Below are 13,818 nucleotides of genomic sequence, written 5' to 3'. Positions count from 1 at the left end.
TATGCGAGTTTGAGTAAGCGAGAAGTTCCCGGATGCATACTAGATTCTCCGAAATGTTGGGTATGCATCATGAGGTTACTACTCATACTCAAACTACCCAAGATGCAACGTAACGTGACGTCGCCGATCGTCATTTCCTGTCAAAACGGCAGTTTCAAGCTAGCTACAACGAGGGTAGGTTCACTTCCTGTTTTCAAAACAAAAGCACCAATTGTATGGTAATGGCTTTCCCTATGATAAAAGGCAACGGGTATTTTATTTTGTGAAAATAACAGGAAGTGCGTTGCTCACTGCGGCTAGCTTTAGTAGCGCCGAATTCGTGGGAACAAAATTGTAAACAGCCGGTATTTTGTCAGGTTTTCAACACGTTGGGGATCTAAACGACTACTTTCTCGCCTGAAAATGTTTCAAATGTTGCTAAAGTTTACAGAGTTTAGAGCTTAAGAGAAATCAGCTTCAGGCCGGCTGATTTCGGCTCGGGTAGGAGCAAAATGCATTGTGGGTAAACGCTCTGCATACTGTCTGATCGATGAGCATGCAGTATGTAGTATGCAGTATGTAGTATGTAGTATGCAGTATGCAGTATGCAGTATGTAGTATGTAGTATGCAGTATGCAGTATGTAGTATGCAGTATGCAGTATGCAGTATGTAGTGTGTAGTATGTAGTATGCAGTATGTAGTATGCAGTATGCAGTATGTAGTATGCAGTATGCAGTATGTAGTATGCAGTATGCAGTATGTAGTATGTAGTATGTAGTGTGTAGTATGCAGTATGGTAGTATGTAGTATGTAGTATGCAGTATGGTAGTATGTAGTATGTAGTATGGTAGTATGTAGTATGTAGTATGCAGTATGGTAGTATGCAGTATGTAGTATGTAGTATGCAGTATGCAGTATGTAGTATGCAGTATGTAGTATGCAGTATGCAGTATGTAGTATGTAGTATGCAGTATGCAGTATGTAGTATGCAGTATGCAGTATGTAGTATGTAGTATGCAGTATGTAGTATGTAGTATGCAGTATGGTAGTATGTAGTATGTAGTATGCAGTATGTAGTATGCAGTATGTAGTATGCAGTATGTAGTATGTAGTATGCAGTATGGTAGTATGCAGTATGGTAGTATGCAGTATGTAGTATGTAGTATGCAGTATGGTAGTATGAAGTATGTAGTATGGTAGTATGCAGTATGTAGTATGCAGTATGGTGTATGTAGTATGTAGTATGCAGTATGGTAGTATGTAGTATGTAGTATGGTAGTATGCAGTATGTAGTATGTAGAATGCAGTATGCAGTATGGTAGTATGTAGTATGTAGTATGCAGTATGGTAGTATGTAGTATGCAGTATGTAGTATGTAGTATGCAGTATGCAGTATGTAGTATGCAGTATGTAGTATGCAGTATGCAGTATGTAGTATGTAGTATGCAGTATGCAGTATGTAGTATGCAGTATGCAGTATGTAGTATGTAGTATGCAGTATGTAGTATGTAGTATGCAGTATGGTAGTATGTAGTATGTAGTATGCAGTATGTAGTATGCAGTATGTAGTATGCAGTATGTAGTATGTAGTATGCAGTATGGTAGTATGCAGTATGGTAGTATGCAGTATGTAGTATGTAGTATGCAGTATGGTAGTATGAAGTATGTAGTATGGTAGTATGCAGTATGTAGTATGCAGTATGGTGTATGTAGTATGTAGTATGCAGTATGGTAGTATGTAGTATGTAGTATGGTAGTATGCAGTATGTAGTATGTAGAATGCAGTATGCAGTATGGTAGTATGTAGTATGTAGTATGCAGTATGGTAGTATGTAGTATGCAGTATGTAGTATGCAGTATGGTAGTATGTAGTATGCAGTATGTAGTATGTAGTATGTAGTATGCAGTATGGTAGTATGCAGTATGTAGTATGTAGTATGCAGTATGTACGTATGTAGTACGCAGTATGCAGTATGTAGTATGCAGTATGCAGTACGCAGTATGTAGTATATATTATGCGGTTTCGAACACAGCCATCTCTGTCATGTGACCCCACTGAGTGTTTTGTCTCAGTTTTTGTTCCATAAATAATGACTCAGTGTGAAATGTTGGGTGTTTTTTATCCAAAACCTTAAAATTAATTTAGTCCTTTTTTTTATCAATGAAAAAAACAGCATCGATGAATAATTTGAATAAAAAGAGGCAGAGGAGGAGGCAGCATCTTCCTCCTCCTCCTGAGTGTGTGTGTTTCGGTGTGTTTGTGTGTCTCTCCTTCACTCTGCTGTCGGACTGTTTTCCTCCGGACTCTGACTCCAAAGGTAAAAAACCCAAAAACCTTCATATCTGCTGAAAACTCTGTGAAAAACTGTCCCACCGAATCAAAACCTTTTTATCTGAGTTAGAATATAAACCAAAAGTCGCGCTTCGTCAAGTCGGTTTTTTTTTTTTTTAAATGTTTGAGGAGCAGAGAAAACGGAGCCGAATCCAGCTCAGTCTGATGGGGGGAAATCCTGATTTTACGTTTAAAACAAAAACTTTAAGAGACTTTAAACGCGAACTCGCCGTCAGATTTAACAGCACAGGCAGCGGAAAACTCTTAATTAACACTTTAACAACCGGAAAATGTATTTAACGTTATAATAAAACAGTTTGTGAGCTCAAACTCTGTCTTTGAGGATGTTTAAAACTTAAAAAATACACTTTAAATGATCCCTCAGTCAATTTAAAGGAGAATTATCTCCTTAAAGTGTGTTTCAGGGTCGAGTTTCCGTTTTTTTGCAGATAAAAACGTATTTATAGTGTGTTTTTGGCGCTAATGAGCTGTAAGAGAGTTTTATGGATGTTTTTTTCCCGTTTAAAACTTAAAAAATAAGCATTAAATGATCCCTCAGTCAATTTAAAGGAGATTTCTTTACTTAAAGTGAACTAAATTCGTCTGTTTCAGGGTCGAGTTTCCGTTTTTTTGCAGATAAAAACGTATGTATTGTGTGTTTGTGGCGCTAATGAGCTGTTAGATAGTTTTTTGGATGATGTTTTTTTTAAAAGAAAATAACTTAAATTGTGAGTTTGAGTCCCTGAAAGTGAAATCTGTTCAAAGTTTCTGGTTTTTACTGGATCAGTTGGATGAATTTCTGGAGATCTTTGACTGTACGGAAGCTTCAAAATGCCAAAAAAAAAAAAATCAACCAAAAATCAGAAGTGTGTGGCTCCTCTTTGTGTGTTTTTGTTGTAAATGAATGTAAAATACGCTGCTGCGTCTGATTAGTTCATGATTTAATTCTGAATCCTTTGAGGCTTTTTTCCTCATGAAAATGAAGAAGAATTTAAAGGTTTTAAAGTGTTTTCCAGCTCTCACGACTGAAATCTTTTGAATTCTGGGTGAATTTTACAGAGTAAGTTGTCAGTTTTTGGCTTTAAAGGGTGATTTGACTTGGATTAAGTTGATTTTTTTCTCTTGCTGATTAGAAACAAGGAAAGTTTCTGACTCTGAAAGATGTTTTATTCAGTTTGCTGATTCGTTTTCGGTCTTCCATGATGAGAATTTGTTCGTCTGTGACTTTAAATGTTGCTTCTGTTCCTCAGTCTGAGATCTGAGATGTTAAATCTAGACTTTCTCGCCTCCGTCTGCAGGACCATGACCTCCTCCTGCAGCGGGACCCTCTCTGCACCGCCTCGGGGGGACCGCCTGACATGAAGGACTGAAGTGTGAGGAAGCAGCGCCCCCTGCTGGACTCCTGCCGCAGCTGCAGGCCATGGCCGAGCCCAGCTACTCCGACCTGATCGCCACGCACTACAACTACACCGGAAAGTTCCGCAAGGCCGAGCAGGACTCGGGTCTGAAGGCCGACTCGGTGGTCTTCATCATCGTGTGCTGCTTCATCATCCTGGAGAACATCCTGGTCCTGACCACCATCTGGAGGACCAAGAAGTTCCACAAGCCCATGTACTACTTCATCGGGAACCTGGCGCTGTCCGACCTGCTGGCCGGCGTCGTTTACACCGCCAACATCCTGCTGTCGGGCGCCAACACCTACAAGCTGACGCCCACGCAGTGGTTCTTCCGGGAGGGGAGCATGTTCGTGGCGCTGGCGGCGTCCGTCTTCAGCCTGCTGGCCATCGCCATCGAGCGCCACCTCACCATGCTGAAGATGAAGCTGCACAACAACGGCAACACGTGCCGCGTCTTCCTGCTCATCAGCACCGTGTGGATGATCGCGGCGGTGCTGGGCGGCCTGCCGGTGATGGGCTGGAACTGCATCCAGAGAATGGCGCAGTGCTCCACCGTACTGCCGCTCTACCACAAGACCTACATCCTGTTCTGCACCAGCGTCTTCAGCATCATCCTCATGGCCATCGTGGTGCTCTACGCCCGCATCTACGCGCTGGTGCGCACGCGCAGCCGCAAACTCGTCTTCCGCAAGGTCTCCAACGGCCGCGGCAACGCCGGCGCCAACAGCAAGAGCTCGGAGAAGTCGCTGGCGCTGCTGAAGACCGTCTTCATCGTGCTGAGCTGCTTCATCGCCTGCTGGGCGCCGCTCTTCGTCCTGCTGCTGCTGGACGCCGCCTGCGAGACGCTGAGCTGCCCCATCCTCTACAAGGCCGAGTGGTTCCTGGCGCTCGCCGTCCTCAACTCCGCCATGAACCCGCTCATCTACACGCTGACCAGCAACGAGATGCGGCGGGCGTTCCTGAAGACGCTAATGTGCTGCACCGCCTGCCTCCGGCCCAAAGCCAAGCTCACGGGGCCGATAATGGGGGCGGAGTTCAGCCGCAGCAAGTCGGATAACTCCTCCCACCCCAACAAGGAGGAGGCGGAGTACTCGCCGAAGGAGACCACGGCGGTGTCCTCGGGGAACGTCACCTCATCGTCCTAAACTCTCTCTCCTTGGAGTTGGTGTTTGTACAGGAGACGAACCCTCGGCCGATCGGGTCTCTCAGCACACATGGAGACTTCCAAAACTGGTCAAACTGGAACCAGTGAGTTAGAGGAAGTCCACATTCTGTTCGTAGCTCACAACCTTCAGTCGGCCGCAGGAGGATCGGCGGCCAAGCGTGCAGCTCCGGTTTACGCCACCCGACCTTCTGCATGTGGATCGGTGCGGTTCTGGAACCACTCGGAACCAGGTCGGGCCAGAACGTTGGTCCCACCCCCTCCCCCAAAAACGTCCCAGAGACACGGAACATTTCCCCGAAGAACCGAACCGTAGCGAACCGCTGAGGCCTTTCGGCGCATCGCGAAGGTTCCTGAGCTCCGTAGAAGGTTTCCTAGAAGAATCGGACTCTATACTCACCCTCTAAGAACGACTAGAACATGTAGCGCTTAAACACGCAGCCGTCAAATATTTAAGAAATACAAATTAATTCATGGAAATGTGTTTGTTTTTTTCTCTCCACTGTCTTTAAAAACTCTCACAAACAGAAACGAACCTCTGAATTCAGAGCTCAGCTGCTTTTCACTCAATGAAACGAGGATTTTAGCCCCTGAAACGTACTTTTTTTTAACCATTTTCTTAAGGCGAGACAGGCAAAAGCAGTGATTTTTCATGCAGTGGTCAATTTTTAGATTTTGGGCCAGTCTACTATTTCAAAACATAAATTAAAATGTTTATTTCATCACATTTTGTTTAATCGCGGCAGTGCGTTTCGCCCAAATTTACCAAAATGAATTCCCCCTATTTAAATCTTTAAATGCCGTTTTCTCAAAATAATTTTTTTATATTTCTCCAGTATCAATATCTCAGCCTATGGAGCACCTACTAACACCAAACTTTCCAGTTATACACTTAGCAGTATTCTGAAGATATTTACAGAAGGATTTGTTGATAAATCATTCCTGGCCTGATTTATGTGACATTATAATAAAACAATATGGCAAAAATCGATGTTTTTTAGGCTATGGGCAGTATATTTTGATTTCTTGGGAAATTAAAGCAGATATCCTGAAATCCCTCTGTAATTTTCTTTTCATTTTGTGTGTAAACAAAATGAGAAAAGAATTTTGCACCTGGCTTTATCACATGTTCAGATCTATCTTCCAGAAATATATGCAAATGTGTGCATATTTAATGAGATAATGCCTCATTTGCATAATTAAACATACACATTTCTAAAACTTGTAATACATTTTTTTTCATACTTGTATAAGTAATCAACTGAGGAAGTTTCATGGTGATATCTGTTATTTTAAAATATTACCCTATTCACCTGTAGTGTCTCTCCTTAAGGAAGCATTTAAACAATCCAATATTTTCTTTACAAAATGAGCAAAAACAAGATTTAAAACAGCAGGAAACGTCAAAATTGAGACTAAAAATAGTCAATAAACCAGTTGATCTGCGTTCCAACCCTCATCTGACCCGGCCCCAAAAAACGGACGGATTGTATGGACTGTTAAATCTTTCTATAATCAAATGTCGGGCAGTTTCTGATCATCCTAAAACAGTTCAGATATAATGTTTAAATGTTTCCTGCTAGATTAATTCAGCCTTCAGTGAATCTGCTGCTTTTTTGATAGAAAAACAGATAAAAGTTTGTTTTTATTTGTGTTACGTGTCAGACAGCCTTTGTTTTTGTTTTATTAGCTCTTCAGCAACAGCGTCATCAGCAAACATCTGGAAGGTCGTTAATGTATAAACTAGGGCCGGGCAACGATTAAAATGTTTAATCTAATTAATCACATGATTTGCCTGATTAATCACATTTGTACGCAGAATCCAAAAATGAATCCAAAAGTAGTGTATAGCTTTTAGCATTTAGCTTTATTTTAAATGTGCTGCCATATGAATGAAAGTGCCATAACATTTGTTGTGCAATCACACTTTTAACATCAGCATCTTTCTGTAGTTTTTATGTAGAAGCCTCGCTCCACTGTCTGTTTCCTTGAATGACTTGCTGCTATCAGTTGTGTGTTTTGCCTTTAAGTGATATTTTAGACTGGAACTACTACGCTGAGAAGACAATTCAACTTGGCAGTGTTTACAGATGACTTTGGTTCTGTCGACTCCGCCGTCTGGAAGAACTTTAACATGAAAATGGCCGAGTAAAAGTTCCGTACCCTTCTCCATGTTTGGTGGATCCGCCGATTACTTTCTTTTCCTGTTCCACAGCAGACAGCAACAGACTTTTACAGAATAAAAGCCTGTGAGCAACAGACTTTTACAAAATAAAAGCCTGTGAGCAACAGACTTTTACAAAATAAAAGCTTGTGAGCAACAGACTTTTACAAAATAAAATAAATAATAAAACAGGGGTGGTCTGTGGTGTAGTGGGTTGAGCAGGCGCCCCTTGTACAGAGGCTATAGTCCTCGCTGCAGCTGGCCCCGGTTCCAGTCCCGCATTGGACGGTCCTGTGCTGCGTGTTGTTCCCCCTCTCTCTGCCCCCTCCTTCCTGTCTCTCTTAACTTTCCATCAAAGGCACAAAAGACCCAAAAAATATAAAAAAAATAAAAAACTGCGTTAATGCGCGATAAAATATTTATCAGCGTTAAATAATTATCGAGTTAACTCGCCCAGCCCGAGTATAAACTGAGAAGGATGAGATCTAAGAGTCTAAATTAAACGATTAATTGTTGTTTCCGACCTTTTAAGTGTGACTAAATATGCATTAAAAAACAAAACTCTCCGTTAACGATCAATTCCTCGTTGGTAAAAACAATATGACGTGTGGCCGCTGAGCTCTGAATTCACGTGTTTCTGATGTCTTTCTGTAAAAAGTTGTAGGAACTGTGGGTCAGAATGTGTTTTCTACTTCCTGTTTGTGTCGCTGTTGTTGTCGGTAGTCGATTAATTTATATCAAAGAGGAGGAAGGATAAAAAACTGAGTCGGACATTTTTGTTTTTGGCCGTGCCGCAGCTACGGAAGCCCATTCCTTCCAAAAATAAAACAACTAGGTTAAACCAACACAAGCATTAGGCTGAAGGCTGCATCGACTGATTTAGAGTTAAAAATGCAACTGGAAAATAAATCCTCGTAGAGAAATCTGACTTTATCACCGTCGTTTCAACATTTTTGGAAGAAATAAGCTTCCGGTGCCGTATGATTTGTGCTCATTCTGTCTGGAGCAGATTGATTAATCAATTAATTCCTTTTTGTTTGCTCTCAAACAGTTCTTTGAAGGTTCAGCCTGAACTCTGTCTGCCTGCACTGTTTAACTCCTGAATGTTTGCTTGTTTGTTAGAACTTAATAAAGAAATAAATAGAAACCGGTTGTGTCTGAAAAACTCCTGAAAAGCTTCCTTTATTACCTTTTTCGGGGGGGGGGGGGGAGACTGGAGCATATTGAGCAGAAATGTAAAGAAAAAAAACTTGATTTGGGAAATTATCCTCATCATAGGCTGTCATTGTGTTTGGTTATTGAGTGTCACGTTTCAATTTTATTTAGATAAAGTTTAAAGGTTTAAATGGCCTCTTTGTAGATGCATAAATAAATAGTAAAGCTACAACAGAGCAGCTTAATCTGGTGATTGTAAAATTACATTTTGCAAAAGCTCCTGAAAATCAGGGAACTCAACCGGGAAAGGAAATGAAAACTGAAATAAAAGAGAATCATTTCAAAAAGAGGAAATAAACACATACCTGCATAGTTTCTGTGTTTTTTTTAAAAGTATATGTGAAAAAATATCATCAGATTCGAGCAAAAAAGCCTCAAAATAGGCACGCAAAGTAAAACCAAGTCAGACAAAAAGGAAAAATTATGAATTATGAGTCAGAAAACATACCATGAAGCTGTAGTTTAAAGAAAGTTTAAAGAGTAAAAATGTGTCTTAAAGCTGCAGTCTGCAAGATTTGTTGTTGTCATACGTAAAGTCCTACTTTTTGGCATTTTCAGAGTTTACATGATCTATCAGAACGCTTGAAGTTGAAAACGGTGACCTCCGTAGTCGCAAAATGCAAGAAATGCTTATTTTTTAACCGAAAAATAAAAAGTTATTCAACTTCCTGTCCCGCCCCATCAAAACACATGAGAACTCGTGCACGTCTACGTGCACGTCTACGTGCACGCCAGATGCGCTTACACGACTCCTCATTCATCAACTCACCTGTCATTTGCGATCATGGAAGACACAGTAAGTAGACTAGCCCGTAATGAAGTTCAATAGTCCAGATAAATAAGCGTGGGGACGAGCCTACCTTGTATCGCGCGTGCACAATCGGTGATTGACAGGCAGCAGAGCCCAGCTCGTAACCTGATTGGTTACCTTTTACCGGTCCGGTCTGCAATTTTGTAAACAAACCTGCTGGCTTTGGAGGGACCTAGCGGGACATACAGGGGACCTAGAGAACTCATTTTTTTTTGTATTGGGGTATTTAATGTACTACTTTCAGAATCCCCGGACAGTTTCAGGCATTATGCTTGAAAAAGAGTTGCAGACTGCAGCTTTAAGATGAGCTTTAAAAGTGGACGATAAAGGGGATAGAAACAGGACTCGACCACAGCTCCAACCTGGCCATCTAATTTAATGATAGATTTAGATTTATTAAAGACTTGTGGTCCAGATCACATAGAAAAACAATTAATTATAAAAGTACATAAAAAGAACATTCATAAATAATAATAATAATAATAATAATAATAATAATAATAATAAACACTCCTAATCTTTTAGGAGGCAATCATACCAACGTTTCCAATCTTACTGCACTATATTTAATGTTAGTCAACAGTAGGATAATTCTATTATTAGACTCATTTAGCCGGCACATAAATGTAAACATAAGCTTCCTTAAAACAGCCATCAAAGGGCTGACATTCGCAGACATAAACAGTTCACCGGCTCTGCTCCATCTGGGCTTCTTTAACTAAAGTCTGAATGCATCATTATCTGAAGGCTGGCTTTTTTATAATGGCACCATAAGTGTGCCGTATACAGTGAGCTACGATATGATCTAAACAAGTTCAGTTTAACTTCAGCAGAGCTATATCCAAATTTCCAAAGAATCCAAAGATCACCGTCTATTATAAAACCCAAATTCAGAAATTGTGTGCGTCAAGGGGCCCAGATCAATAAGGGATGTTTCACAGGGGGCTGCTTGGACAAAACAACCATCACTTCTGTTTTCTGGTCGTTAAAATTTAGGAAATTAGCCGGACTACCTTCATCAGCACCAAAACGAGGCTGGAACTCTGCTCACAGGACGCAGCAGGGGGTAAGAAGATGTTCAGAAATGTTCATTCCTTGGTGTACACAAAATGGCCCCTAAACTCGCTGTATGTGGCGATATGGGGTGGGAGCCGTGCGAAGTGCGGATTAAGGGTGACGTGGTGCGACTGTGGAATAGACTCATCAACATGTCTGACAACAGAATATTTCATGAAGTAGGTCTCCAATACATATATAGAAATAAATTATCCTGTAGTGTCAAACAAATTAAGATAATATTATTTGAAAATTATAAACAAAATTGGGCAGAAGAAATTCTGTACAAACCTAAACTGAGAATGTATTGTTTGATAAAGTCTGTCTACCAACCAGAGCACTAAGTCCCCCTGAACTTCAGCAGAGCGCAGAGCTCTGATTGTGCCCAGTTGAGAAGTGGCATCTCATGCAATCCCAGAGGAGAACAGAAAGTGCCACCTGTGTGACTTAAATGAGGTGGAAAATGAGATGCATTTAGTGTTTTACTGTCCTTTTTACCATGTATTTAGACTGAAGCTCTTCCTTAAATTGACCTTGGAATGTCATGATTTGTTTTCTATGTCCGATGAGCGCAGACTAACATATTTGTTTAGCGAAAAAGTGTTTTATTTAGCCCAATATGTGTTGGAAGCTTACCAACAGCGCAGGGGTGCGCTTTATGTTTGAGTGGGGTTGTTGTCTACTGAGGACCGTATATGTTGGATTAGCAATTATGGAGATGTTCTTTTGACCATTGCTTTTTATTACTTATGGTGTGTCTTGTAAGCCCATGCGGGCTGGGCACCTTTATGGTGTATGACACCGTTTAACAAAATAAACAAAACAAACATAAATGATGTACTAATATGGGATGTCATACAGCTTCATGTCAAAAGAGGCGAACTATCCCTTTAATGAGGCAGAAATATGCAGATCCCTTCCAGTTTTTCTCTGAGGAAATTTGTTTTAAACACATTTGAGGACAAACTGGAGCTCCTCCTCACAGACTCATCATGGAAGCTGCTGAGAAACATGAAATATTTTAGGTTTAAACGGTCTGCTGTGACCTAAACATCTAAATAAATGTAGAGATACCGTTAACCCCCCCCCATTAAGCATTAGATCATGTAGCTTTCTGGGGCTCAGCTTGTGTGTTAATGAGGTTCCGCCTTCGTCCCAGCTGCTGACCTTTGACCCCACGTGTTTGAGCCCACAGGGAGACATGAATATAAATAAAAACTCCTCCAGTTCAAGGTGAGCTGACGGTTATGGATCCAGACTCATCTGAGACGTGTAAGCATCGATCGGCTTTGACACCTTTTCCCTCGTCAGAATAAAACACGAGCAGAACGGAAACTCTGGCGGCTGATTGGACGTCGATTTAAGGTTCAAAGGAGGCTTGGAAATGAGTTTGTCCGACAGTTCTGAGGCAGAAGGCCAGAACTGGGCCAGAACTGGGCCAGAAACATTCACCACAAACAGAACATGGAGCTATTATTGATATAAAAGGCTGAATAAATGAGAAATAACTGTAAAGAGGTCATTTCCATCAACATCAGGGCAGCTGTTTAAGTTAAATTCAGCATCATTATGTCAGTTTTTATTCATTTTTCAGGTGTATTTATGCTTCATCGTTTCAGTTTGATCACAAAATCTAAAGTCCCCAGAAGTTCGGGGTGTCCCACTGGTTCTGGAAGGTTAAAAAGACTTGAAAACTGTACAATGATTGTCTTGTTTATGTTTTGTCAATAATAAAAAGACCTTTGAAAGAAAGAAAAAGACTTGGAAAAAGCAGAGGAAAGGCTGAGGACAGCATCTTCAGAGGAGGGGTGGAGGGTGCTGCCCCCTTGTGGTCTCAGTGGGTCACTGCAGCACTAAAACAAAGTTCATCTCCTTTTAACATGGAAAACTGTTAAAAAAGTTGATTCACAGAAGAACTTGAGGCCGAAACTGATCAGTTTAAAACAGTCGGGCCTCTTTTCCCCCCCGTGATGGAGTATGAACCTTTACATGGACATAATATGGACTCTGTTCAGTTTTATTTATAAAGCAACAGAAATCATAACAAATGTCATCTCAAAGCACTTCAAAGACACAGTCCAATTCATACAGAGCCAGTTCAAAAACAGTTTCCTATGTAAGGAAACCAACAGACTGCACTGAAACTTCTCTCTGATCCGATCCTCCATCCTGAGCGTGCACGAGGCGACTGTGGGGAGAAAAACTCCCTTTGAACAGGAAGAAACCTCCATCAGAACCAGAACCAGGAACCATCTGCCTGGACCAGCTGGGGGCTGAGGGGACAACAAGCAGCGTAACACCAGGCCAGGGACGCCTGCTGAGAGAGAGAAACACAAGTTAATGACAACTATGATGTCACATGTACATGGAGAGGTGCATCATGGGAACTCCCCCAGCAGGCTGGGCCTATAGCAGCAGAACTATGGGATGTTTCAAGGCCAAACTGGCAGCTGGTTCCACAGAGAGGGGCCTGATAACTGAAGGCTCTGCCTCCTCCCAAACTGGCAGCTGGTTCCACAGAGAGGGGCCTGATAACTGAAGGCTCTGCCTCCCAAACTGGCAGCTGGTTCCACAGAGAGGGGCCTGATAACTGAAGGCTCTGCCTCCCAAACTGGCAGCTGGTTCCACAGAGAGGGGCCTGATAACCGAAGGCTCTGCCTCCCAAACTGGCAGCTGGTTCCACAGAGAGGGGCCTGATAACTGAAGGCTCTGCCTCCCAAACTGGCAGCTGGTTCCACAGAGAGGGGCCTGATAACTGAAGGCTCTGCCTCCCAAACTGGCAGCTGGTTCCACAGAGAGGGGCCTGATAACTGAAGGCTCTGCCTCCCAAACCGGCAGCTGGTTCCACAGAGAGGGGCCTGATAACTGAAGGCTCTGCCTCCCAAACTGGCAGCTGGTTCCACAGAGAGGGGCCTGATAACTGAAGGCTCTGCCTCCCAAACCGGCAGCTGGTTCCACAGAGAGGGGCCTGATAACTGAAGGCTCTGCCTCCCAAACTGGCAGCTGGTTCCACAGAGAGGGGCCTGATAACTGAAGGCTCTGCCTCCCAAACTGGCAGCTGGTTCCTCAGAGAGGGGCCTGATAACTGAAGGCTCTGCCTCCCAAACTGGCAGCCGGTTCAGGGGCGGAGCTTATTGTCCCCTTATTGGGGTATTTATTCTTCTGAGAGACAGTTCTGGGTCTCCCTGAGATCGAAAATGTTCGAAACGCCTCTTTTTTTCTGTCAGCGAGTCGAGTCTTTTAGAGTTTTGGACCAATTGATCAGGCAAACAAAGACATCTGCAGACGTCACCGTGGACATGTACAGACTCAGCAGCTGATAGCGGTTTAAAAATCAACGACTTTGTGCTTGAACTGACATGACGAGGCCTCACAAACAACCGGCCGGTCAGTAAACTGAGTGTCAGAGGAGTTAATAAGTCAACAGATGGATCTGATCCTGCTCCTCACGCTGTTCCTCTGCTGTGAGTTCGTATTTATTTCATGTTTCTGGAAGGATTGATTATTAAATTAGAGAATAATTCGACTTTTAGCTGCAGTTCAGTTTATTAATCCAGACAAATCTAAATTCTAGTAAACATAAAACCATTTATATAAAGTGGAAAAGATTTATTCTGGATAATTTTTTTTAGGTTTAAACTGTTGGTTTAACAGAATAACAACAGTAAAATGCTGGCGTTAAATGAATAAATCAGAAATCA

At 42.1% G+C, this 13,818-nt stretch overlaps 1 protein-coding gene across 1 annotated transcript; it reads left to right on the top strand.

Moving 5' to 3' along the window:
* The first annotated feature begins 2,223 nt into the window (after window positions 1-2,223).
* Window positions 2,224-7,074, top strand: s1pr1 (sphingosine-1-phosphate receptor 1). The gene is made up of 2 exons (XM_075484493.1): window positions 2,224-2,298; window positions 3,611-7,074. The coding sequence occupies exon 2, from the start codon at window positions 3,733-3,735 to the stop codon at window positions 4,852-4,854; it is 1,122 nt and encodes a 373-aa protein (XP_075340608.1). The 5' UTR covers window positions 2,224-2,298; window positions 3,611-3,732; the 3' UTR covers window positions 4,855-7,074.
* Window positions 7,075-13,818: the final 6,744 nt, after the last annotated feature.

Source organism: Odontesthes bonariensis, chromosome 15 (assembly GCF_027942865.1).
Source record: "Odontesthes bonariensis isolate fOdoBon6 chromosome 15, fOdoBon6.hap1, whole genome shotgun sequence".
Classification (NCBI taxonomy): Eukaryota; Metazoa; Chordata; class Actinopteri; order Atheriniformes; family Atherinopsidae; genus Odontesthes; species Odontesthes bonariensis.
This window is presented reverse-complemented; position numbering and strand designations above follow the sequence as displayed.

Excerpts from the sequence above, each read along its gene's own strand:
- s1pr1 (XM_075484493.1), top strand. The coding sequence starts at position 3,733 with ATGGCCGAGCCCAGCTACTCCGACCTGATCGCCACGCACTACAACTAC.